Source organism: Cavia porcellus, unplaced genomic scaffold, assembly GCF_034190915.1.
Source record: "Cavia porcellus strain 051 isolate PalLab524CR breed Dunkin Hartley unplaced genomic scaffold, mCavPor4.1 scaffold_33, whole genome shotgun sequence".
Classification (NCBI taxonomy): domain Eukaryota; kingdom Metazoa; phylum Chordata; class Mammalia; order Rodentia; family Caviidae; genus Cavia; species Cavia porcellus.
The window spans coordinates 13,863,204-13,888,419 of NW_026947516.1; the positions used below are offsets into that span (position 1 = coordinate 13,863,204).

The 25,216-nt window shown below is 39.4% G+C and overlaps 1 protein-coding gene across 8 annotated transcripts in view; it reads left to right on the plus strand.

Annotated features, from left to right (window-relative positions):
* Frmpd4 (FERM and PDZ domain containing 4) overlaps positions 1-25,216 on the plus strand; it is a 938,443-nt gene that overhangs the window by 867,790 nt on the left and 45,437 nt on the right. For all 8 annotated transcript variants that reach the window (XM_063243077.1, XM_063243081.1, XM_063243079.1 and 5 more), the window contains one exon: positions 24,955-25,000. In XM_063243077.1, the coding sequence (XP_063099147.1) occupies positions 24,955-25,000 (46 nt within the window). The remainder of the gene's footprint in view (positions 1-24,954; positions 25,001-25,216) is intronic.

A 25,216-nucleotide genomic window follows, 5' to 3' on the forward strand; every position in this document is an offset into this window, starting at 1 on the left:
AGTAAATTAATTATGTATTGCCATACATTGTGCAAAGATATCCTTATGGGCAGACAGTTGAGGGCTCAAAATAGTTGTGGAATTCTTGCTGTCACTGTACCATTTAGTTTGTCTCTGGCAGCTGGGAAGGACTCGCTCGCCAACAGTCCTCAGGTCCTAATTTGAAATGAGGAGATTTCCATGCTGTGCTGAGGCATAACCTGGACAGAAGTAGCTCTGAGGGCTCCACCTGAACAAGGCCTCTCACATGGGGTTGCCCTTCCCAGCTAGGTCGTTGAGCAGTAGAAAGGGGCTCCCCTGCTGGCCAGATTATCCCAGCCAACAGGAATCCAATTTCAAGCCCCCCATGACCTGCACACAAGTCTTCTTAAGTAACTCAGGCACAATTTAGAAGTTGAAGGATGATGATCCAACTAGCCATGCTCAGATATAATCTCAGAGTACCACTCACATTTTCTGGGGATTTACATGGAGGGCTTTTGTTTCTCCTTTTTAAACAAATAATGCATGTACGTGGAAAAACTGCATAGGACTAACAGAAAAGTATGTTAAGAGTAAGTTATCAAGTCTTTAAACTGACTACTTCTCTTGTACTGCTCAGACTTTCACCATCAGTGTTACAGGACACGTAATATCCTAGTGTTTCTCTCTGGTTCTCTTGTTTTCCTTTGTTTTTAACACCAATGGATATGTGTGTGAAAAGTAATCTTTATATGTAATTGAATAGATTTTGTGAGTGAAACATTTTCTTTTATTCATACAGTCAGTCCAAATGTAGACTGCAAACTATTACTATAAAACAGAAAATTCTCAGAATGCAGTTGCCGAGATAGCATGTCCCAAGTTCATGTTCAAAGCAGTATTTCCCAAGAGTAGAAAACAGGATTTTTCTCTGCCGTGGCACAGATGAAATATCACCATTGACCAATTTACAAATTATTTTCCTAAGCTGAAGCCATATTCAAACAGAGAAGGCACACTTTAGAAATTTATTGTAAATTCCACAACTTCTTCCCCTCAATGAAAATATCATCGAGACTGACTGAAAAAATCTGTCAACTTAACAGAGAGGTTTAGGGCAATGCTGTGTTTTTTGAAATTTGAGACGTCATTTTAGAATAGCCCTGTTTGACTATGTACCTCTTCTTCCTTAAGGAGTTAAGTGGTTAACTCCTTAAGAAGTTGACTGTTGAGAAGTGACATTCTGTCCTGTAGCTGTTTGTTAATCTACATGTGTGTGATCTTTGAATTGAAGCTTCTTCAGGGCCATCATTTCTGTCCAACATTAAAAATAGTGTTTCTGTGTTCATACTTGTCACTGCTCCCATGATACACATATGAAAGCTATGAACTGAAACAAGACTGTACCATTTCCTTTTTTTGTTAACATTCGAGTACAAGTTCAGTTCCAGCACAGCTCCTCATTTCTCCAATTCCTATACCTATAGATTGGGAAGTGTGGTCAGTAAACCCTAGGAATACCTGGGAATCCCAAGTCCTTCTGACCTAACAACAACATGTATAATATGTTCCATTTAGTTCATGGCTCCTATGACTCTCAAATTTTTATCTTGGATACCACTCCAAATGTGAAGCCTCTGGACATAGATTTCCTTTGATATATGCATCTTTCTGATGCCTCATCCTTCCTTCCACATGATATAAAATTTTCTCTGTAGCTTCTCTGCCTTACCTTGGGTCTTCCATAAGTCAACTCTGAAACAAGAATTTATGTATACCTAGTTGACTTAGGAAAGAATTTTATGAAACACCAGTCAAGAAATCAAAAAGAGAGAGTGAACAGGAGGACAACCAGTGAAAACTAAGTTACCCAACTACTGTGGGCAACTGGAGTTTAAGCCTCTTTGGGAACTTCAAGATCAGTGCAGAACACATGACTCAGAGTTATTCAGCAGTAGAATGAATGAGCTGAGGTATTTATACTCTACCTCCTGTCAGGTATCGACTGAAGGCTTCTTTGAGAGGTAATTTCTTAGCTTCCAGTTAACTGTGTGTACAGGGTCATCTTTAGCAGGCAGAGAGAGCCCTCAGGCAATTAGAAGCAGGAAGGGCACCTCAAACTGTCTGCTATACCTCCTAGCTAACCATTGCCACTGTACTCTCTCTAATCCTCAATCATATTGCAAATGCAAAGACTTAACATTTAACCTGTACCATTTTATGAGACCTGATTTTCCCCTTGCAATCATCTTGAAAGGGGGCTGAAACCTTCTTATACCATTTAAATCACAGAGTCAAGAAACAGTGTTGGCAGTCTTCTGGCTTCTTATTATTCATTTATGGAGCATTATTTTTCACCCCAGTGCAAAATTAACTCCTGTTTATTGCTTATGCCCTCCAGCAGTATCACCCCAGATTCTTCAAATTTCAGGCCATTGCCCACATGCATAGATGAGTCAACACCTTCCACACGCCCTGTCGCACTCTAGATGACTGTAGACCTTTAAATATTCACAAGAATGAACTTACCTTCTCAGTTTATCTATCCCCTCAATTATAGCCACCTTCTCCATCATTCTGTTTCAGGCACACAATCCCATCTCTACATCCCCAACCTTTTCAATTCCCAAAACTTCCCTTCCCATTATACTATAAGCTCTTATATCCCAATCACCTCTTACCTGAGCTCACTTTCCCTTGTTCACTAAACCTTCTCATTGACTTTGTTAGTCTCCTTTCTACCCCTCAAGACACTGCTCTCTTACTGAATCCATCAGCCTTCTGCCTTCTTTATCCTGCTGCCCTTGATGTCCACAGCTCTGGACTCCTTTCCTTTTTTCCTTTTCCCTTGGCCACTGAATGCTGAGGAGATAAATCACCAGCCACGTGATTCCTCCACCTCAAGTCACAAAACAGCCTCGATGACACAGATAGAGTTACCATTCTATATTTGGATCTTTTCCCAGTTGCATTCTGGCAATTCCATCACCTGAATGATTCTGCTCTCTGCACTTTTCTCATTCTTTAGTTTAAGATGTCATGCCACCTTGCCTTGGGTATGGAAATAACCTCAATGTGCCATCTTCTCTTCATGCCTCTTACATGTCCCTGCATTCTTGCTTGAAATTCCATGCATTTCCATGCCCATCTGGGAAATTCCTCCGTCATCCCTCAAGGGCAGTCAAGACATCACCCACTTTCTTCACATACATCACAGGAAGAATTACTCTTTCTCCCTTTGTGCCACCATGTACCTGAATGCTTATATATGGCTCTTTCATTGCAAGGAAACCTTTATCTGTCAGTGTAATCTGTGGGCTCCTTGAGGGAAGTGAGCCTATGATGTTCTTAATATGCCTATCACCTAGTATGATTCTAATATCCATAACATTTATTGAATGAAAAATAGCAAGTGAACCAATCCATTGTTCCATGAGATTTGAATTAGGCTGGTTTTGTAAACTTTATTCTCATGCCTGACTTACTTTTGACAGTATTAAAGGGTTCTCTCTAAATTCTAGTAGTGGCCACAGGTAATGTAGAGCTCTCTTTGCTGTGTGATACTCACCAAAGTATAAATCACACTCATCCAGTTCAAATTTCACCTGGACTCCATGGGGTTCCTACCCACAGGAGGAATTTCTGTAGGATATTATCCACTACTGGCATCACCTACCTTTGTAATGACTCTAGCAGTGAAGAGTGATGCCCACCAGAATTATTCTGCATCAACAAGAATCCTCCCTGGTCTTCCTGGTCTTCTCAGGCTGCTCTCTTTAAACACTCCACTCTCTTGGGATGCACTCGTCATCTATCTGGTGTCCTAATTAGACTTGAAAAAATAGGTCTCCTTAACCAGATCTCATTTATTCCTGCTTGTAGTCCTATTTTAATTTCATTATTCCTGGAAACTCTTTCCCTTGTCAAGCCTGTATCTTTCCCTACATAAGCCAGCTCAAAGGCTGCCTTCTTTAGGATTCTCTGCCAATCCTCTTCAATACTCACAAGTTAAAGGTACTTTTCTGCATTCTGTGTTGTGACATCTACAGTAGCTCTACTTTAAAAGTGTCAAATCTTCTCTGCCAGGTGAAGTGGGGAAATAGTCTCTCTGTGCTTTTGTGTAATCTACTACCAAATGGAAGAAGTGATAGTAACCTGTCGGTGTCAGTCTGAAGATTATAAGAATCACTATGTGGACATGTAGACTTTGGAACTTGTAAGGCTAACACAACATATTTCTTCAATGGATAACTCTACGTAAGACAAAACCTTGGAATGTGGACACTTTAAAGGCTGAAAATGACTTTGCCATTGGCAGATGGAAAGAATATTGGTACATGTAGCATGGGTTGCACTCCTGGCTCTCCTCTAATGAGCTGTGTGGCCTTGGACAGGATGCTTAATCTCTTTAAAGGAAGACTGTTTCCTCATGTGTAAAGTGGAAATAATGAAGCTCACTCTGCAGAGTTATTGTGAAGATTAGAAATGATGAGGGTCAAGCAGCGTGATCCAGGCTGGAGTAGCAGGTGATGAATAATACATTCAACCTGGCTTAGCTCTGAGACTAGAACCCAGATAGCTGCCAACATAACCCTCCGTCTCCCTCCCCAACCTGTAAGATAGAGTCACACACCCTGGGTAAGAGACAGTGTCCTGTGACTTGAAAAGGGCTGAAAGAAAGTGGCTGTCAGACCTGGAAAACAGAATTCTGTCCTGGGAGGTGGCACTGTTGACCTAGACGCATGTCAAGATCTTACTTTAGAAACCTGCCTTGCAGACCAGTGAGCTGCAGGGTTCTCTGATTCATGACTGAGAGCAGTCTAAAGCATAATATGGGCTTATTCAGAAGTTATTCTTGGAGGCTCAGGGATATAGGCTCAGAAAGAAGCTCCGAGAATGTGCACCATGGTTAGGAGGAGGGAGAGGAGAAATACCTTATATAGTAGCAAAATGAACCAGCTCCTTCACTGTGCTAGTCTCTCTTTTCCTCTCCTCTGTTTCTTCTGGAATGGTCTCCCTCAGGGACCCAGGGACAGAAATGTGTAATTATAATTGCTAACAACTAATAATTAGCAATACTTTAATACCAACCACAGCATGCAGCACTATTGACAAAGCCATGGTTCAGGCCCACGTGTGACATAACCTCCCACATGCTGTACTGTTGAATCCTGCTAGGATGGATCCAGATTCTGTGCCAGGGTGAAGCCTGTGACTGGCTCTGTAGCAGTCCCCACCTACTGTACCAGGACTAGATACAACACTTGGTAAATGAGGATATTTTTTTGAAACTTGAATTTAAAGTATTTTAATTTCCAGGGCCTTTGCATTTTCATCTCTAAAAGGAAATAATAATATCACCTTACTATCATATTTGAAGGAGTGTAGGAGATATATTGGGTAGGAAGTACCTAAGACTGAGTACTTTGTAAAGAAAAGAGATTGCCTCACAGTTCTGGTGGCCAGAAGGTCTAAGCACCATAGCACTTGTGTCTGGTCAAAGGCCTCTCTGGCCCATGTTACAACATAGTAGAAGAAACAGAATGGCAACAGCAGGATGCAAAGTGAGCCATGACATCGAGTGTCCTCATATTGTAACAACTTCCTCTTGCAAAATGGCATTAATCCATTCCTGAACCTGGAGCCCTATGACCTAATTACCTTCCATCATGCTTTTGAATGTTCGAACACTTCAACACCTCATAAAAGTGGCCAGGTTTCTGCACAAACCACATTCAATCTACAGCAATAACATTGCACAAAATGCCTTGTATGACAAGTGAATTCTTCACTTGGACAGGTAAGCCACTTTGAGTCTCTATGAGAAACGCATTGAATTTGAGGTATGTTCCAGTTTCTGCATCTTCTGGATGAGAATGAGAAAGGCTGGAGGGTGTAAGGGGTTTCCCAGTCATACTTCTAGTTTTCTAGGTCTTCTGCTCCAGTGGCCATGACCCTACTTGGGTTAGCATTATTTTCTATTTTGTTCACTAGTATAGACAGAGTCCAGAACAGACCTTGATGCATAGTCAAGGCTTATCAAATATCCAGTGAATGAATTCCAGAAGTTTTTGAAGTATAGGTAAAGAAATGAGGAAGTGAATAGAAACGTACTAGAAGAAAATGATTAGGGGATCTCGCCTGAACCCAAGATGCATCTGGAAATCATAATATTTTGAGAAAGGAAGTAATTTATTGAACAACATAATATCTCAGTGTTATTGTTCAAAATGTTTCCAAATGGACTGGATAGAAAAAAGCCAGGAGACATTCCATTTCTTGCTGAAAAAAATCGTTTTCCTCAAATATTGTTATTGAATGAATTATTTTAAAAGATAATTAATTTATGTATCAATTGTTATGAAAGCCTTAAGTTTCCTATCTCATCCCACCTTATCTGTGGAGTAAAAAATAGGAATTTAGCATTTATCACTGTAAGCTGCAACAAATGTGTCAGCCCTGCTTTCTGAAAAGCTCAGTTTAAAAAAATAGTTGCATACACTAGTATCTGCATATAAATTCTCTTAGAACATGCCACATCAGCACCTGCACTACACTAGATGGGGTATTGTTTGTGCATGCTAAGAAAAAGAGTACAGTGATGGGAGTGATGGCAATAGAACAAGAAGATGATTCTATTAGCAATATGCATGTAGTCTAGAACCATTCTAGACAAGAGTATGAGCAAAAGAAACCCTCACGATCATTCCACCTCCTTCAGAGCTGTGTGTACAGGTAGATGAAGTGCATTGAAGCCAGTATGATGACCAAGAAGTTCTTTAAATGAGCCATTCCTTGCTTCCTTGGTTTATTTTCTCTTTCCCCCCTCAATTCTTGCTCTTATCCACCCACCAGGATTTTTCTTTCCTTTGGCAGTCTTCAAGGAAAAATAATAAAATAAAAATAACTGGAATTTACATAATACCTTCCATCCAAGATACTAAAAGCAGTTCATCCATCTACGATTTGTTCTTGCAACACTCCTCTGAATAGGCCTGTTATTGTCCTCGTCAGCATCACCATCATTATTTTTATTTCTATTTTGAGGAACTTTTAGCTAATACCTCATTCTTGCACAACTTTAGCCCTTCGGCATATGTATAAAGAAGACTTCAACTGCCACCTCACATTTGTGATTGTGCCACATATTCCATTACAGTCTCTGGCCCTCTGTTTAATTTTATCATTTAAAAATATATTAGATCTCTGTATTGTGAGAGCACTGCAGGATTGCTGAACAGAAGGTGAAGTGAACGCATAAAGAGAACTGAATCAAGCATAAATATCTTGCAAACTAAAAGGGAAAATGGAAAGCAACTGTCAAGGCAAATTGATTTGAATTGCATAAGAATGTGATTTCTTAAAAAAGTGACTTGAAATATGAACTATTTTTTCTAACAGCTTCAACTTGGCAGGTGACACTACCTGTCTCTTTCTAATAATTTCCAGTCTTTCAGGTTCCAAATTTGTATTGGTTTCACAATTTTTAACATCTCAAAAATATTTCCAGCTCATTGGATTCCTCTAGTCATTTTGTATACCCCATGACAACAAGGCCTCCCATGGGAATGACCTTGAAATGGTGTGAGCACTCGCAAGTGATTTATTTTACTTTCTTTTTTTTAAATTTTGCTGTGGATAGGATCAACTTCAGGGCCTCACAGGTGCTAGGCAAGTGATCTACCACTGAGCTACATTTCCAGTCCTTCAAATGATCTCTTTTAATTGCTCCGACAGTCAGTTGCTTCCTTGGCCCATCATCTAATTCATCTTGACATAAACTGATATCATTCAACAGCCCAGATGTTGACTCTTACATTTACTTCCTCTTCTTCTCTTCCTAATGCTTCGTGTTACATGAAATTCTCTTTTGTCTCTCTGTGTAATAGCTTTCCTACTATCTGATAATTACTGTATCAATCAGATATTTCCTCATATGACCATAAGATCTGAGTGGCTTATTGAACATCTCGGGTTTTTTTAATTGTAGTAAAATATACATAATGAGAAATTTTTCATTTTATGTATCATAAGTACATAATTCAGGAGCATTAATTATATTCATAATATTGTATAATCAATACTACCATTTCCAAAACTTAATCTCCTCAAGCTAAATGTCCATTAAGCAATAACTTTCTATTTCCCTCTTCTCCAAGAGCCAAGTAACCTTTATTCTTCTGTCTCTCCATGAATTTGCATGTTCCACTTACTTCATATAAGTAGAATCACAGGCTATTTTTCTTTTGTGTCTAGAAATAAATGTTTATTTTTCACATGTCTACTACGCATCTGAGGTAGCACTGTTGGTCTTAGATGGAAACTAGATCAGATGTTTTTCACCTGTCTTTCATCCTCTTTGGATGCAGCCAGTGATACAAAATGTGAGAGAGCAGATAGCAACATGCAAGGTCTCTAAGAGATTAGGCTCTGAACTGGTACACTGTTACTTGCATGCCTCTCCTCTTGGCCAAGGGTAGTCACTGGCCATCTCCACAGTGTAGGATCAGGCGAGAAAACACTATCTTTAGTGGAAGATTTTGAAATTACATAAAATTGCATGGAAAAAGGGAAAGCTCAAGAACTGAGACTATGTGGTTAAAGTATCAATTCTGCAGTTGGTAGACCCAATGCTACCACTTTGGACCTATAAAACATTATTTAAAATGGTTTTAACCTTCCTGGGCCTTGTTTCTTTATTAGTAAAACAGGATCAGTCTTCTTACCTATCTCATAGGGGGTCATGATTATTTGCTGAAAATCTCTAACTTTGCAATAAAAAATAACAAGCAGTATTTAAAATTTATTAAAATGTAAGGACTAGAAAAAGCAATCAAATGGAATAAAACTGGTACCATTGATTTTAAATGACAAAAGCTTAAAAGAGGTTCCTTGAAACCATGGAAATGCAGAAAGAGACTTAGAATTGCAGATTAAGTCCTATTGCTATTTGAAGCACCAGTGGCAATCATTTTGCCTGTTCATTTTCATATTTCCTATAGCAATAGAACTCTTCATTCAGTAGAAACATAGCCCACAATCCTGGTGCATAACTCAATGGACAGGTTCTATTTGAAAGGGCACAGGGCTATCCAAGGCTGAGCCCACTGACATGTGTCTCTATGCCAGGTTGCACTCAATCATACTTTGAAAACTACTAATTCAGTATAAACTCCCTCTTCTTTCATATTAAACATAAATAAAACAAGAAAAGAAGTCCAGTTTAGTGATATGATTCACCCCCTATCACATAGCTAATTAATCCTGGACCAGAGAATAGACTCTCTCTTCCTAACTCCTTGTTCATACTGTGCTCACTTCTGTCAGTAGTCACTTGCTTCATTGGCAAATGACAATCTCTTCTGTCTTATTTTACTTCCTATCTGCTTTCTCTGTTTATCCTTGATTCAGAACTAACACACTGGTAGGTAGTACTCTTATTTGTCAGCCATATTGAAGAATATAAGTATCATATGAGTGAAAGGAAACCAATCTCCAAAGCAAAAAGAGACAAAATGGAGAGGAAAGTAGATGTGTTAGGTCTAGGAGTACATACAGACAAAACATGAAAATGCCTATTTCACTTTTATACAGATGTGCTCATATATAGAGATTTACTTGTATATATGTGTATATACACATGCACACAATTTTGTGAATCTGAAACATAATATGGTATATTAGAGAGTTATGAAATGGAAGTCACAACTCTACTATTTAGTACCTATGAAGCTTTGGACAGATTCCTCAGCATCTCTGCATCCAGGGTCCTCTGTGTGAAATTATTGTTTGGTGTTGATTCTTGTCCATGAGCACCATTTCTGTGCCTATATGCATCCCTGGCAAGATCCATATCCTATTATGATTTAAAAATGAAGTATCCCCCAAACTCATGAATTGAGGACACTAATTTCATCTATGGACTAGTCCATTGGCAAGTTTATAGCTGAATGTGCTGCTAGGAAGTAGGGCTTGGTTGGAAGAAGTAGGTCACGGGGCGGGGCATGCTTTTAGTGATTTGTCCCCTAATCCTTTCTCTCATGTTGACTTTCGGCCTGTCTCTGCTTCCTGACTGCAGTGGGTTGAGCACCTCTCCTCTGCCTTGGAGGCAGCTGACTATGCTGAAACCTCTGAATCCATGAGCCAATGTAAACCTCTCCTCCTTTAAATTGCAGGTGTCAGGCTAGTATTTTGTCCCTGTAGCAGAAAAGCTGATTAATGTCCCTCCTTTAGAATAAGACATTACCATTTTAAGAGAGGACCATACTGTTTCCTGAGAAAATATCTCTCTATGAACATCTATGGCAGCACTGTCCTATAGATCATTCTGCAGTGATGGAATATGGCAGCCTCTAGGGACATGTGGCTGCTGAGCATCTAAAATATAACAAGTTGAAATGAGGAAGTGGTTTTAATTTAATATTTAAGTATGTTTGCATTTATTGAGGTGCTGTGCACTGAACCTAGGGCTGCTGCATGGAGCTCCCTCACTAGTAGTTTTTGTTTGTTAGTTTGTTTTTGTTTTTCATTTTGAGACCAAATCTAACTATATCACTAAGTTGTCCAGGCTACACTCAAGTTTGTAATCCTCCTGCCTTACTGTTCCGAAGTGCCAAGATTATAGGAGTGAACTGTCATGCTCAGCTAATTTTATTTTATTTATTTTATTTTATGAATTTAAGTTGAGACAACCACAGATATAGAGACTACTTTGGATGTTCTGAGATAGGGGCTGGGGATTTAGCTCAGCGGGATGATTAGAATGTTGTTTGAAATTTTTATATTTAATGCATCAAATAACTCATCCTCAAAGATATAGACAAAAATAGATAATAGAAGGCAGGCTTTCATATTGAGTATGTCAAAGCAGCCAGAAACAAATGAGATGATTTGAGTTACTCCTCTTCCAGCTCTTCATGATGAGCAATGGGCTATTATCACCTGCACACCAGGACTTTACGGCTCTCAATAATTTTCATGCAGCTTCTGTTCTGTAGCTTGTGTGAGTTCAGTGTTGCTTACTTACACCTTTTCAGCAGCCCTTACTCAACTGTCAAACCGTTAATTACTTTTTACATAACTTTAAGACATTCTTCTCCAAGCCCTGCTTTGTGAGACATCAATTGATCCCTTATTCAACATGATGTCTTTCAGTCAAATAGCATTTATCTCCACATGAACTCAAAGTTAAGTGCATGTATTGATGGACAGCAACTGCTTGCTAGCAGAATCAAAGAGACTCAGTCACTAAGAAGAATAAAAGAATGAATGAAAGGAAGGCTTTTAGTGTTTTTATGTTTAGAGATATACATCACAAGATGGGAAATGAATGATACAGCCAAAACTCAAAACAGTAACAACAACAACAAAAATAATCAAGTAATTGTCTGAACACATGCACATTGTACAACCTATCAATTTTGCTTCTAGGTACATATGAAACAAAAATGTACAGGTTTGTTCACCAAAGAACATATACAAGACAAGGAATAGCAGCACTATTTAACAATCTCAAATTGGGAACTGCCCAAGTGTTCATCAGTGGTAAAGTTAATAAATAATTCATTTGCTAAGCAGCCTCGCAAGGATGAGGTAGTGTGTTTGATTCCTGGTACCGAAAAAAATTGTTATGCAGTTACAGAATGACTAATACATCAATGAGAATGAATGATAAAAAAACTCCACATAATTTAAATAGATCTCAAAAAATTTGTATGGAAAAGAAGAAAAACATATCTTATAGTTTGCAGTTAATTTATATAATGTTTCAAATGAAATTATACTATTTTATGGTATTAGGAATCAGAGTAGTGGTTACCCTGGAGAGTTTGTTTGGAAAACACCATAGGAGTCTTTCAGGATACTGATAATGTTTCCCTTCTTTATCTGGATCTTGTTTATAATGATTTATTGCTACATAGCAAATTACCTCAACTTAGCACTTTTAAAACAATAGACATGTTAGACATGTTGGCACACATCCATAATCCCAGCATTCGGGAGGCTGAGGCATGAGGTTCGCAGTGCACTCAAGACCAGCCTGGGCTACACAGTGAGACCCTGTCTCAAAAAGACAAAAAAACAAAAAATAAAACAACACACATTCATTTTCTCACATTTCCTGTGATCGGAAAACTGGCACAGTTTATGTGGGAGTCTCTCACTTAAGATCTCTCACAAGGCTATAATTAAGGTGTTGTCTGTGGCTGTAGTTTCATCTGACGCTCACCAGGGAAGGAATCTGTTTCTAAATCCACTCGAGTTCAAACAGTTTCTCATAGGCTGTTGGACCAAGGACCTAAATTTCCTTACTAGTCCTTTGGCCCCATGACATGTGGGTTCAACCAGAAGGCAAACTACCTTGCAGTGATTGGTATCTGGTTCCTTTCAGAGCAAATGAACAAGAGCGCAAGAGGAAGCGAGCACATAGTACGCAAGGCAAAGATTTTTAAAACCTAGGCTTGGATGTGCCATCCTATCACTTGTCACATATTGTTTTTGTTAGTGAAATTGACATACTAACTAAGTATAATGCATATCTTGGGTGTTCCATAGCACATGTATGTTCAGTTTCTAAAATGTAACGAACTGACACTTCGACCTTCTGCACATCTCTGCATATGCATCAGACTTTAAAGGTTTGGTTGACTGAATAAGTAATTAAAAGGATCTCAGAACCTCACAGAAGAGACTTCCAACATTCACATAGACTTTCCTAACTGGCAGTTCTTAAATGAAAAGATAAAAGTCTGCCTCCCAGAAACAGTGTCCTTTCTTCCAAGCCACCTCTGCCAGCTGGGTACACTGTAACTTTACTAGGTCTGTATCCCTCTTCTCTGATTACCATGCACACCTGTGATCACCACTGCTCTGAAAACCTATAAAACCTGAAGGGCCAAGGGTTTCTCTCCAGTTACCAGGCATGGAGCCTCATGTCTCTTGTATTGTAGAAAAAGGATGTGGCCCTGTGTTCAGATTTTCAGAGCAGAGAAGCCTCTGAGAGGATGAAGAATGTAAATCGTATTACTTAAAGTCACCCACTAGGAATGATGCACGTCAAAAGGGTCAGAAATAAGGATTGCTTCCGTAGACAGCAGAAAAATTGCTGTGTATTGAAATTCTGAAATGGGCTCCACATTGACCCTGATTACAGGTCCAATCTAGTTCTAGTTGCTGCTTATCTTTAAGGACCTGTGCCCACTACTGTGAACATGCATGGAGATGGAAAGAAAAGGAATTAGCCGGGAAGGTCTCATCCAGGGCAATGAAAATAAAACAGTAATCTTATAAAGCCTTGAGAAATGTCAGCAAAGAAACTGCAAGTTGAAATGCACTGTATTTCACACTATGAAAGAATTTCTTTGGCTATTTCTTGATAACCATTCCATTTTTCTTCGGTTTAACCATGGCTGGATTGATGATCAGTGGAGTACCGAGCAGCGGTGACCTGGTTTCTCACAGTGTTCATCTGGGACCATGGCAGTGCCTTTAAGGAAACAATCCATTCTGGGGGGTTTCTTTCATTATTTTTTCCTGCTTTTAGTTTGTTCAGTCAGTTAGTTCCAAAATGATTGATTAGAAATGCTGTTTCAAATAGAGGTCCCTTTAAAGGGCCTTCCAAAGAGTCTTCTACTTACTAGTCTAACAATTATTGTTAATAATCAACTCTCCCTTGCATTTCTACCTTGGCCGCTTGAAGAGGTCCTTGTTTCTAGTTTGGCTCCTGCCAGCCATTCTCAGCATATTGGCCAGAGGCATCTTTCTGAAACATGTCTCATATCTTGTCTCTTTCCAGCTACAAATGTATATCTAAAGCCTGCCTCTGTCAGTGGCCTGACAGCTTCTGAATAATGTGGCCCCTGAACCTCTCCCTGACCTTCCTCCTTGGAGTTCTGTTTTCCTTACAGGATTACTGGGATCATGGCTCTGCCTCAGTCATCCTTGGTAGACTCCACAGAGGGCCTCTGCACTGGCAATTCCATGTCCTGAAAAGTTCTTACCCTATGCCTTGTCACTCAGATGTTACCTCTTAATGAGACTTGTCCATGCTAATCAAGATGCCATGGCAGCTCACCCTCTAGCACTCACAGATGCCCCCCTTTTCTACCATGTCACATTCAGCACGCCGTATTTTACATATACAGTGTATACTTGTCCCCATTTACATGCAGTTTCACTTTTTGTGTTTTCCATTGCACATGACAAACCACAATCTGCAAATGTTAAATGGAAGATTCCAGAAACAACAATGCATACGTTTTAAATTATGTGCTTTTCTCAGTAGTGTGCAGAAAACTCATTGGTCTATCTGTGCACATACCTCCTCCCTTTGACTCTCATGCCTACATTTTATACTGCTACCCATCCATTAGTCACTTAGTAGCTGTCTTTGTTTTCAAACTATCATAGTGCTTGTGTTCAAGATTTGGTTCCACCCATGGTTTCATGTATCTGCCGGAAGTATTGGAACATATCTCTCACAGATAAAGGAAATCTACTGTTTTTGATCGTTATTTTTATTGAATGTTCTCTCTGTCTAGAAGGTGGAAACTACACATTAAGTATTTTATGGTCTGTTTTATTCATCCAACAGGTTTCTTAGCCTTACCTCTGCTGATATTCTGTACTAGAGAGAAATCTTTATTATGGGGGCTACTCTGTGCATTATAGGATGTTTAGTAGCATACCTGGCCTCTACCTATTAGCACCTTTCCTGTTTATGCCAAATATGAATGATTTTAGATGTTGCCAAATGCCTCCCATGGAGCAAAATCACTCCACACTGAGAGTTGCTGATGCATCCCAAATGGCTGGCTTCAGGTGGATGCTCATTAAATCTTTACTGAAAGAACACTTAAAGTGAAAAATGTTTAGCTTTACACGTGTGTACAATTTCATTTTTACCCCAAGATATGCTGTTGCTTTTTATAAATATTAAATGTAAATTAAGTAGCATTTTTATCCATTAGGTAAATAAGTGATTTAAAGACCACAGACAACATTCACTCAGCAAAAAGTGAATTAAATGACCAAAATTTAGATCACACCAAACACAGATGTCATGTGCAAATAAAACCCACTTAGCAGCAGCTTCCAAATTCAGAGTGTCAGACCTGAGTTTTACTGCAGAGATTTAAAATAATAGAATAAAATAAAGGGTTTGAAATGTTAATTTTGTTAATCACTATATCAATTATATGGATTTTATGCTTAATAGCCTATTATTCCTCACAAAGAAAATAATAGCCTAAGCCTAAAACACCTTCAAGTAAAATGTGAGTTAGACATTGCAGAGAATTCTGGTTTCTCCATCAGTTCTATTCAAGTCATTGGTTGTAAGTGAGCTATTTAATTCTAAACCAGAAATTACAATGTACTTTATTACTTTCTTCTTAAAATTCAATGTATGCTCTACAAAGCAATACCAATTGCGTCCTCAAATTATTCTTTGTAATGAAGTGTTTTGAGTCTAAGATGCTGATTGAGTCTTCTCCTCTTCCCTAAATTGATCAATTTTTTTCCTCCTCCACACCAATCTCCAAAAACTCATAACTAATATTACAATTGTTCTGATCCTATTCCAGGAAATAAGAGCATCGTCTCCACACTTCAGCATGTGTTTATACAAGACAGTCGTGGTGTTTGGTTTGTTTGGTCAGTTGATTGGGTTTGCTTTTGTGGTTTTTTTTGTTTGTTTTAGCATATGTCACAATTAAAATATACTAAGGAACTGATAGCTTGGATGTTTTCCCTTGCCTCGTAAGAGAGCTATATTCGGTTTTAAACTCACTTGACCCCAGTGCATGCTTGTTGGTTTAAAAGCACAGTTTTCTAATTCTTTATGGAAAGATGATGTTCTAAGTGTCCATTGCAGCTAAAAATGTACACAGTGGTTTCATAAAAATATTTCTTATTCCTCATGCTTCTGAGGGTTGACTGGTCTCATCCAGATGGTTCTCACTGGGGTCTCTCATGGAGCTGCAGTTAAATGGCAGCTGTGGCTGCAGCCATCCAAAGGCTTGATTGGGCCAGACATCTGAGAGTGCTTCTTCATTTCTGTGTTGCTGCCTGGCCTCAGAGAGCTGGCAGAGCCAGGGCTGGCCAGGCATCTCTCCCTCTCTCCACATCACTTCTACATATAGCCAGCTTGCTCACAGCAGGGCTTTCAGGGGTGTTGAAATTCTTACCTTAGAGCTGGCTTTCCTCAAAGTGACATTCTGAGGTACCAAGGGCCGCTGTAAGGCTTCTGGGACTTTCCTGACCAATGCCTGGAAGTCATGCAGTGTCACTGCTACAGAGTTGTATCATCAACAATAAATCACAGGCCTAGTCTAGATTCAGAGAAAAGAGACTACAAAAAGATGTAAACCTGAGCACAGTGGTGGCACGTATGCCATAGCACACACACAGAGCCCTCTCTGTTGTGTGTTGACACATGAGCCAATCGCCCCAGCAGCCAAGCATTGGATAACAGTTGTTAATGTTGTTTTTATAAACTAAAACATTGGTATTAAGGTTGAATTGGAATATTGACACTTGGAGATGAATAAGTGGGTTTGGGTTACAGTTTGGGCACTTGGACTCTAAACGGTAAGCCATCACTGTCCTACCAGATATAGTTTAGTCAAGAATGTGACAATTGGGGCTGGGGATCTAGCTCAGCGGCATAAGCACCTGCCTTGCAAGCAGGCAGTCTTGAGTTCGATCCCTGGTACCGATAAAAAGGAAAAAGACAAAAAAAAAAAAAAAAAAAAAAAGAATGTGACAATTAACTGTTGGGTCATCTTGAGTAAGAAATGCCCAACTGATTGGCTTAGCATAGTTCTGAGTGTGACTGAAAGGATTTATTAAAAATGAAGATCCACTTGGTCATGGGAAGTACCAACAAATACACTTGTAGCCCAAATAGAATAAAATGAACAAAGAAGGGAGTCTCTCCTAAGTTTCTTCAGGGGAGCTAGTCTTTTTGCCTTTGCCTTGGGCATCTGTCTTCAGCTTCCAGTGCAGGCTCCTCGACCTTCCATCACAGACTCGTCAGCCTCCTGATGGGACTCTATAGTGAGCTATAGGCCTTTGACTGTTGGATCTTCCCATCTGCTCTATGCCAACAGACTTTTTGCACTCTTCCATCCCTGACTCTATAAGAGACCATTGAAAGCCTACGTTGTATATATATATAATGAGCACTGGCTGATACAAGAGCCATCTTTGGAGTCTGTGTCACAAAGGGGTAAAGGTAAACATCCAGTTTTTCAGGGTAAACTGTTTCACATATTTCTTAATAAGGATCTGTCCTTAAATTCTCGTTACTTCTTCCTTTGACTGCTAAACTGGCAGTACAATCCCTTACTCCAAAGTAAAGATGGTTGTGGAGGAGAAATGGTGGAACTGGTAGAAGCCAACCCATTGTTATTGCACAAGTGAAGTCTTCAATTTATCTCCATTACATCTCTGTGCTCTGATGGCTAGGGTAGCTTCATTTTACCCGTTTTCTCCACAGCTTCCCTTGAACATAACTGAGAATGACAGATAATCTCATTCCTCTTCTTTTAAGGTATCAAGAAGGAGGTAAGCTTCAGCAGGACTGGGCAGCGTGTTGATGCTTCTTCGTCTTGTCCATGATCGATCACACATAGCCATACTATGTTGATCTTTTCTAAAAACTGTCATTTATTAGACATTTCCATTCTCGTCAACCAATGGCTTCAGTACCTGTTAGGAATTGATACAATGAATAACTGTAATCCCTATTCATAGTGTTACAAACGTCAAGGAGATGAAGCGTGAAACCCCATCCCAAGTAGAGTCCTATAGTAACTTTTCTGAAACCGAAGGTAGTATCACTTCCACCAGCATCACCAGCAGTGGCTTAGGGTGACACTCTGTGTGGCTGTTTATCAGGTCAGAAAAGTCTTGTTGTTGTTTTCACCTGTATAGGTTCAAATAGAAGAAAAGTAGAAGGTGAACAAATGTCTTCATTATAATGGACAGAGGAAAGGCCATTCCAAGCAAGCAGATATCACAAAAATGTTGGTAATCTAGTTCTTATTTCCATCCACAGTGACTGCCCAGCAGTAAGGGTTAAGGGCTGACATATACTAGCTTGTAAAAAAGAATATTTCTCTAATCTCTTTGAAGAACTCTAAAATGCAAGAAGAAGAAAGAATCTTGTGTGTGCCCATACTTACCTTAGAAGCGAGAGTTCAAACACCCTTTTCACAGTGCTCTACCACCTTTATTTCCAAATATAAATATTACACATAAATCTTGTGAGTTATTTTAGGATGCTATTTTACAGTTTATCAGATCCTTTAATGTAAAGCCCCAAATCACCTCTATTTTGCCTTTCCTAACCTAACCTTTCATACTGGGTGTGGTGGAACATACTTGTAATCTCAGCACTTAAGAGGCTGAGGCAGGAGGGTTGCTGCAAGTTTGAGACCACCTGGTCTACACAGTGAGGTTAAGTTCTACCTGAGCTTTGTAGGAAGACTTTGTCTCAAAACAATAATAAAAATAACCAGGTTTTTTGCCTTCATGGATTGGTTGCTTCTAATTTTGAAATTTAAAATTCTACAATTAACTTATTTGGCCTTAATTTAAGTAAGACTCTTGAATGTCATACATAAAAATTTTCTTATATATTTTTGGTTTTTTGCTATTTATTTTGTTTCATTTTCCCAATCTCTTGGATAATCTCAAAGCCCTTCACAACTCTGTTAAATTCATATCAATCTCTGAGTTAATCATGACATCTAATTAGTTTATCTGGATGGATAATACATAATACTACTTGCTAATATGATTACATAATGCAGTGTTAAGATGGTATAAATATAAAATAGAAAAGGCAGTTTAAAAAAAAAGTTGCCAACTGTGGTGCTCTAAAATATAGAAAACACCAACAATAGCTTCACTGTTAGAGAAATTTTAGGTCTGGAGAGGTAGCTCAGTGGTGGAGTGCTTGCTAAAATCCATGAGGCCCTCAGTTGTATTCTAGCATTTCCAAAAGGAGTGAGGGTTGATATTGAAAACTCTATGTCATTAAAATCTGGACATAATAATAAATAACAATCATCTCAGCGTTCTGGAAAGCTGTAGCAGGATGATCAGAAGTTCTAGCCCAGCCTGAAAAATTTAGTGACTAGCAACACCATCTCTTAAAATAAAAAAATAAAAATAAAAATAAAAATGGCTGTGCCTAAAACTTACAATAGTATCCCCAGTACTGAAAAAAAAATCTGAAATCTGAGCTTTTTTCTCACATAGTTTGCTTTCACCAACCTCTAGTGAAGTTATACTATGGGATGTGATATCAAAGCACAGCCTGCAACCATGAATGCTGGGTGTCCCAAACATGTTCCAGGGGACTCTTAAAGAAGGATTAGAAAAGAGCAAAGAAATAAAGAGATAGGAAGGGAAAGCAACTTTGACAGGAATTTAGGAGGTCAACACTGTGATTCATGACTTAAATGATGTTTCTAACAAATTCAACCATTTAAAAATATTGGCATTAAATTTGAAATTACTCCTCAAAAGTAGAAAGTTTGCTTGGAATTTATGATGAAGTACTTCTCTAAATGTGCTTCTAACTGGATTTTTAAGTGCTTCTGGCTATTTTAGTTCTTCCTAAAAAGAGGTTATCTGCTCACTTGAATACAGCATCTTCATTCCTGATTCCAATCTTTCTGTTGAAGCTATTTTAAATTAGCTTGAATCTATTTTTTCTCACTAGGATTAAAGAAATTCTAAGAGTTCCAAAACATAATGGAGTTAATTTTTCTTGTCTGGTAGGTTATGGTTGAGTAGTCATACATAAGGAAAAACAAGAAAAGTATGTCTGCAATTTTAAAGATATTTTAGTTTAATGCATATAATTTCTTTTTCCAAGTGGTAAAAGTAATATCAATCTACATTATGCTTCAAGAAATTCACAGTGCCTCAATATAGATACAAAGCTTTAAGTATATTACATGTATTTTGAAAAATGTTTCCCATTTTCCAATTAGAAAGATATGCAAAGCAACACTGCTCCTTGAAGTTGTTGACAGAAAAATATTCTGTGATTGGTGAAGTCATAGGTGGAAACTATTTTTGAAATAATTCAAAATTACTCATTTGTAAATCTTTCTTTATTATTGTGGCAGGCAGAATATAAGATAGACCTCAGTGATGTGTGCACCTTGTATTTATAGCTTTGTATAGCCCTCATTCAGTATGGGTGGGGCTTGTGTTTGATTCTGAGAAATTATGACCAAGGTGATGGGGTGTCACTTCCATGATTGTTACATAAGACTGTAATATTCATCATGTTGCTAGCTTTGATGAATCCCATGGCCATTATGGGAACCCGATACGGCAAGAAAATGAGAGTAGACCTAACCCAACTGTCAACAAAGAAATGAGGTCCTCAATCCATAAACTACAGAGGAGTTTAATTCTACCAAAACCGTAGAAATGAGTTGGGAATCAGGCTCTCATTTGAAACCATATCTCTGGCCAATGTTTTGCAGCCTTGTAAGAGAACTTGACAAAGATGACTGATCTAATCCATGTTCATAGTTTTGACCCACATAAACTGTAAGATAACAAATGGGTGTTTTGTTAAATCACTGAGCTTGTGATATTACATTATGTAGTGCTTGGTAACTAAGAAAACAGTGATCTGTGGTAGATAAAACTATGGCCCCAACACCCTAAAGATATCCCCATCCACATGTTTAGATGCTGACTTTGCTGATGTGATTAATTATGGAGTGATTATCTTGAATTCCAGGGTAATCTCAGACTCAGTGTAATCTCAAAGGGCTTTGTCAGTGAAGGCGGTAGACAAGTAACTCAGGGAGTGATTTGAACATGCTACACTGCTGGCTATGTAGACAGAGGAAGCAGACAGCAGCCCAGAAATATGAGCAGACATAGAGCTGAAGTCTCTAGAATGAAAGAAGCAGTCCTGAGGATTCCTTAATTGTAGCCCAGCAAAACCCAATTCAGACTTGTGGTGTTGAGAAATGTAAGACAGTACATTTGTGTTGTTTTAGCCACTAAATTTGTAGTTATTTGTTATATCAGCGTGAGGAAACTAATGCAGAATCTATGTTTATTGACATCTAAGACAGAGAGCACCTGGGTCCACCTCCAGGTGATCTGTTATTAGAAGCCACTATACAAAACCTGTGAACATCAGCTTTCCTTTCCAGAAGTGAAAAAATACTGTAAATATGGTAGCATTGAGAATTACTAGAAAATTAGCATTTGTCTTTCAGCCTATGGGCCTATCCAGTCTCTTGCTCATCCTTACCACCTCATGATTTGTTCTGATTTTATTTCCTTATTTATTTATTTTTGGTACTGGGAATTGTACTCAGGACCTTGCACTTGCCAGGCAGGCACTGTATTACTGAGTTCTATTCCTAGCCTTTTCTTCTGATCTTTATCCTTTTCTCCTTCTTCTTCTTCTTCTTCTTCTTCTTCTTCTTCTTCTTCTTCTTCTTCTTCTTCTTCTTCTTCTTCTTCTTCTTCTTCTCCTGTGCCTGCTCCTGCTCCTTCTCCTTCTCCTTCTCCTTCTCCTTCTTCTTCTTCTAAGACAGTCTCACTGTATACTCCAGGCTGACCTCAATCTCATGGAAATCTTCCTGCCTCAGCCTCCTGAGTGCTAGGGTTACAGGTTTGTGCCACCATGCCCAGTTTTTATCCCTCGCTCTTAGATTTAACTTTTATTGGTCTTTTTTGGGTTGAAACCCTTTTGTTCTAATCTTTTAGTTTGAATTCAAAGAGCAAGATCTAAGCAAAAAAATGGGAATAAATATAGCATAGGTTTCAGAGAGTGCAGTCAAATGCAACTGTGTTTTCCTCTCACTTTCCAGTTTTAGCAGCTCTACCCAGCCAGTTCTAGCCCTCAACAAAATCTCAGGTAGGTTCAGTGAATATATTAAACACGAGCAGAAAAGTCCTCCAGTTATTTGTTCAGTTGTGGTCACAGCAATTTTAATTAAAATGTTCAATTGTCAGATAAGAGTAAACTCCCAATTAAGCACACTTCTCCTTTGTCCCTATTTCAGGCCTAGAAGGCTTATTGTGGGCTAAGAGGCATTGCCAATGTTTTCTCCATTGTCCAACATTCTTCCCTAGCTGTCTCTCCTTCCAAATTGAAATGGGGCCAGGAGGGTGAGATGAAAAGCCAGAATCCAGCACTGGTGGCTGTGTCTGTGGAAGATAATGATATCTGACTCTTTCTCTTGTGAGTACTTTTGTGAATTCCTGGAAGACTTGTCAGTTGAGTTACTCCAATTGCAGCTCCCTTGAGTCAGACAGAACCCAAGGGCTGGCTATAGTCAATGCTCCTCAGCTTCTACATCTTTCGTCTCTGCCTCTCTCACCCCTGGAAGAAGATCATTTGATCTGAAGGCCTTCAGGGAATGACCGCAGGCGAACAATTCTACTACATCTTCCCCATCTTACTGTGGGACTCACGCCTTAATCTTGCCTTCCTGGAAGGGTACCCATTTCACAAGTGTAGCCTCTGCCACCCTGTCCCTGGCTTTTCCTAGTTTTTAATTAAGTCTTTAGTCTGACCTCAGGCAAGTAAGGAGTTAAGGGTTCCAAACTCTGGTTTGCAACTCCTCCTGTGACTATCCTACTGCAACTTTCTTTAGCATTTGGTGATGATTGGCATCTGTTGGCATGGGGCTGCATCTGAATCTGTCTGAATTCATCTTGGCATCTTATAACATACGAACACATATGGCTTTGATCTTTTTTTTCTTGCTAAGATTTGTTTAGGAATCCTAAAGGATCTGAAGCACGGTGGAATTAATTCTTCTTGTCTGGCAGGTGATGATTAAGTACTTACAGATGAGAGAAAACACAAGTAGAAGCTTTTTTGCAGAATGATGATAGATATCATACTGAGAAATTCTACATCAATTTTTTTTATTTCTAATGGAACAGTGAACAACCAGGCTTGGGAATGAGGGGAATAAAGACTTCTTGCAACACTGCTGGCATCTTCAGCTTTGACTCTTGTACCCTCCGTGAATGTGTCTCGGCTCCCACCCCTCTTCATCTCTATGCCATAGCTCTGATTCTGGAGAGAGGAAATCTGACCGACTCATTCCCACACTCAGGCCCAGTCAGCTCAGCCCACAGGATGGATTAATGGGTCCCACTGGCTGTTTTGGAGGGCTGTGGAAGCAAATCTGGGCAAGCCAGACAGGTGCACTGCTAGAGTTCCACACTCCTGACTGTGGTTTGTGGGACTATTTTGCATTTCTTGGTTGTTTCTTTGCTTTTTGTACTGAGAATCAAACTCACGACCTCACACTTACAAGGCAGGCACTTGTGTGCCACTGAGCTGTATCTCCAGCCCCTGTCCTGCACTTCTTATCTGCTGAATGTTACTTGTTTCCTGTGAGTAGGGACTGAAAGTTAGGAAGCACTACCTTGCTTCCATTTGCGTTGCTTTCTGCATATTTGTGTTGTATCTCTCTCCTGGAAATAAACACCCAGCTTGCCTCCAGCATTTCACCCTGCATACTCAGCTGCAGGGAACATCCTTGTCCCCATTCCTTTACAGTGGCAGAATTTCTTTGTGAAATAAAGCCAGAGTGACAGTGTTGGATGACAGTGCTTTTGACAGTAAAATTGATTTAGTGATACCAATTTGACCAGCCCCCCTCCCCCGTGCACGCATACACACACACACACACACACACACACACACACACACACACACACAATTTTGCTCACACACCCCCAGTACTGCAGGACCCCGCATATTACCCATAGAAGTCTTGTTTGATTACACTGCTGCTCTCTCTGCTGTGGCTACTAGAATTGCTGCCAGCCTGGATCACTGAGACTTGTGGGAACAGTCAGGCCACTGTCAGCAGTGCCCCCGCAGCCCTGTCTGCTCCTGCATCACTATCATGCTAAAGTGTCCTGGTGCTTTCTAGGTTTAAGGTTAGGGAACTCTAGGCCATCCTTCTCCTATTCCATAGTCCCTCTTCTTCCTCATCCCTCTCCCTGTTTCAAGGCCCATGCTCACCTGGAGGACATCAACAGGACATGGTGCAACCAGATAGAGTGAATGTACTAGGCCACAAGTCAGTGAGAGAAATACAACAGATCTCCTTCGCCTTACTCATCTGAGCAATAAATCACCAAAGCGGGTAATTAATTACAAACTGAAGCGGAAAACATCGGCTTCTCTTCAGCACAATGGCAACTGACCTTTTTCTTATGTTACAAAAGGAACAAAGAAAGGAAGGAGGAAGAATATTATAACCCATAATATGATTTTCCCTCAAGGGTTTGAGTCATTGAAAAGGTTGAGTTACTTGGAGGAAATTAAATAAACCATTAGATTACATTGTTCTGCTTTAGCTAGAAAGTGTCCTCTGTTGTGAGAGATATTTCCCAATCGGCACCTGTCTGAAATATTTATCAGCTCAGGGTCCCAGGCATGCACTTCCACTGGTGCACGGTGTGGGAAGCAAAAACAGTGACCTCCGCTGACATTTCTGTTTCATGATGCAGACCTGAGAAGATAATGATGTTCCATGAATTTATAGTATTTTAAAAATCCTTTCCCCTTACCAGAAGACTATAGAGAAATTTTTAGGCGACAAAGATAAGTAGGCTAAAGGAAAATCAGAAGGGGAGAATCAATTTTGACAGCAGTGAAAAACATAGAGGTTGATTGAGTTGATGCTTCTAAAATTGTTCTTTTCTCACTAAGTTTTATTTTAAGGGACGGGTTACTTGGCAGTACAGATAATACTGCCTGCCGTAAACCACCCAGGAAGCTTTCAATTGGATAGGTTATTACACTTGGGAAATAGTTGATTTTGGTGTTCTGAGCTGTTGGATTTCCACTGCTCTGGGAACCGAAGGAATATTCATCAGCACATCACACAATTGGTTTCAAAAGAAAATTGTCACTGTTTGAGTCTGGGTCTGTGCATTTGACAAATATTTGTTTTTCTCTTACAGAAGCTGCAAAGAATCGATACTCCTCACTGTCATTCAGCCTTATCCTGTAAGTATTCTTTGAGTAAAAGTGCCACATAATGGTCTTGGGCCTTTAGTCTCCTCCACCCATTCCAGTAAAGCTACGATAAATAACGGCTGAGGAAAATAACATGCATTCACAATACGAGTTCTAAAATCTTCATTAGTTGTACTTCATGCTCCATGTCCCAAAACTATTCACTGGAGAGAAAAAAAAAGTGATGTCTCCTCCAGTTATTAAGTA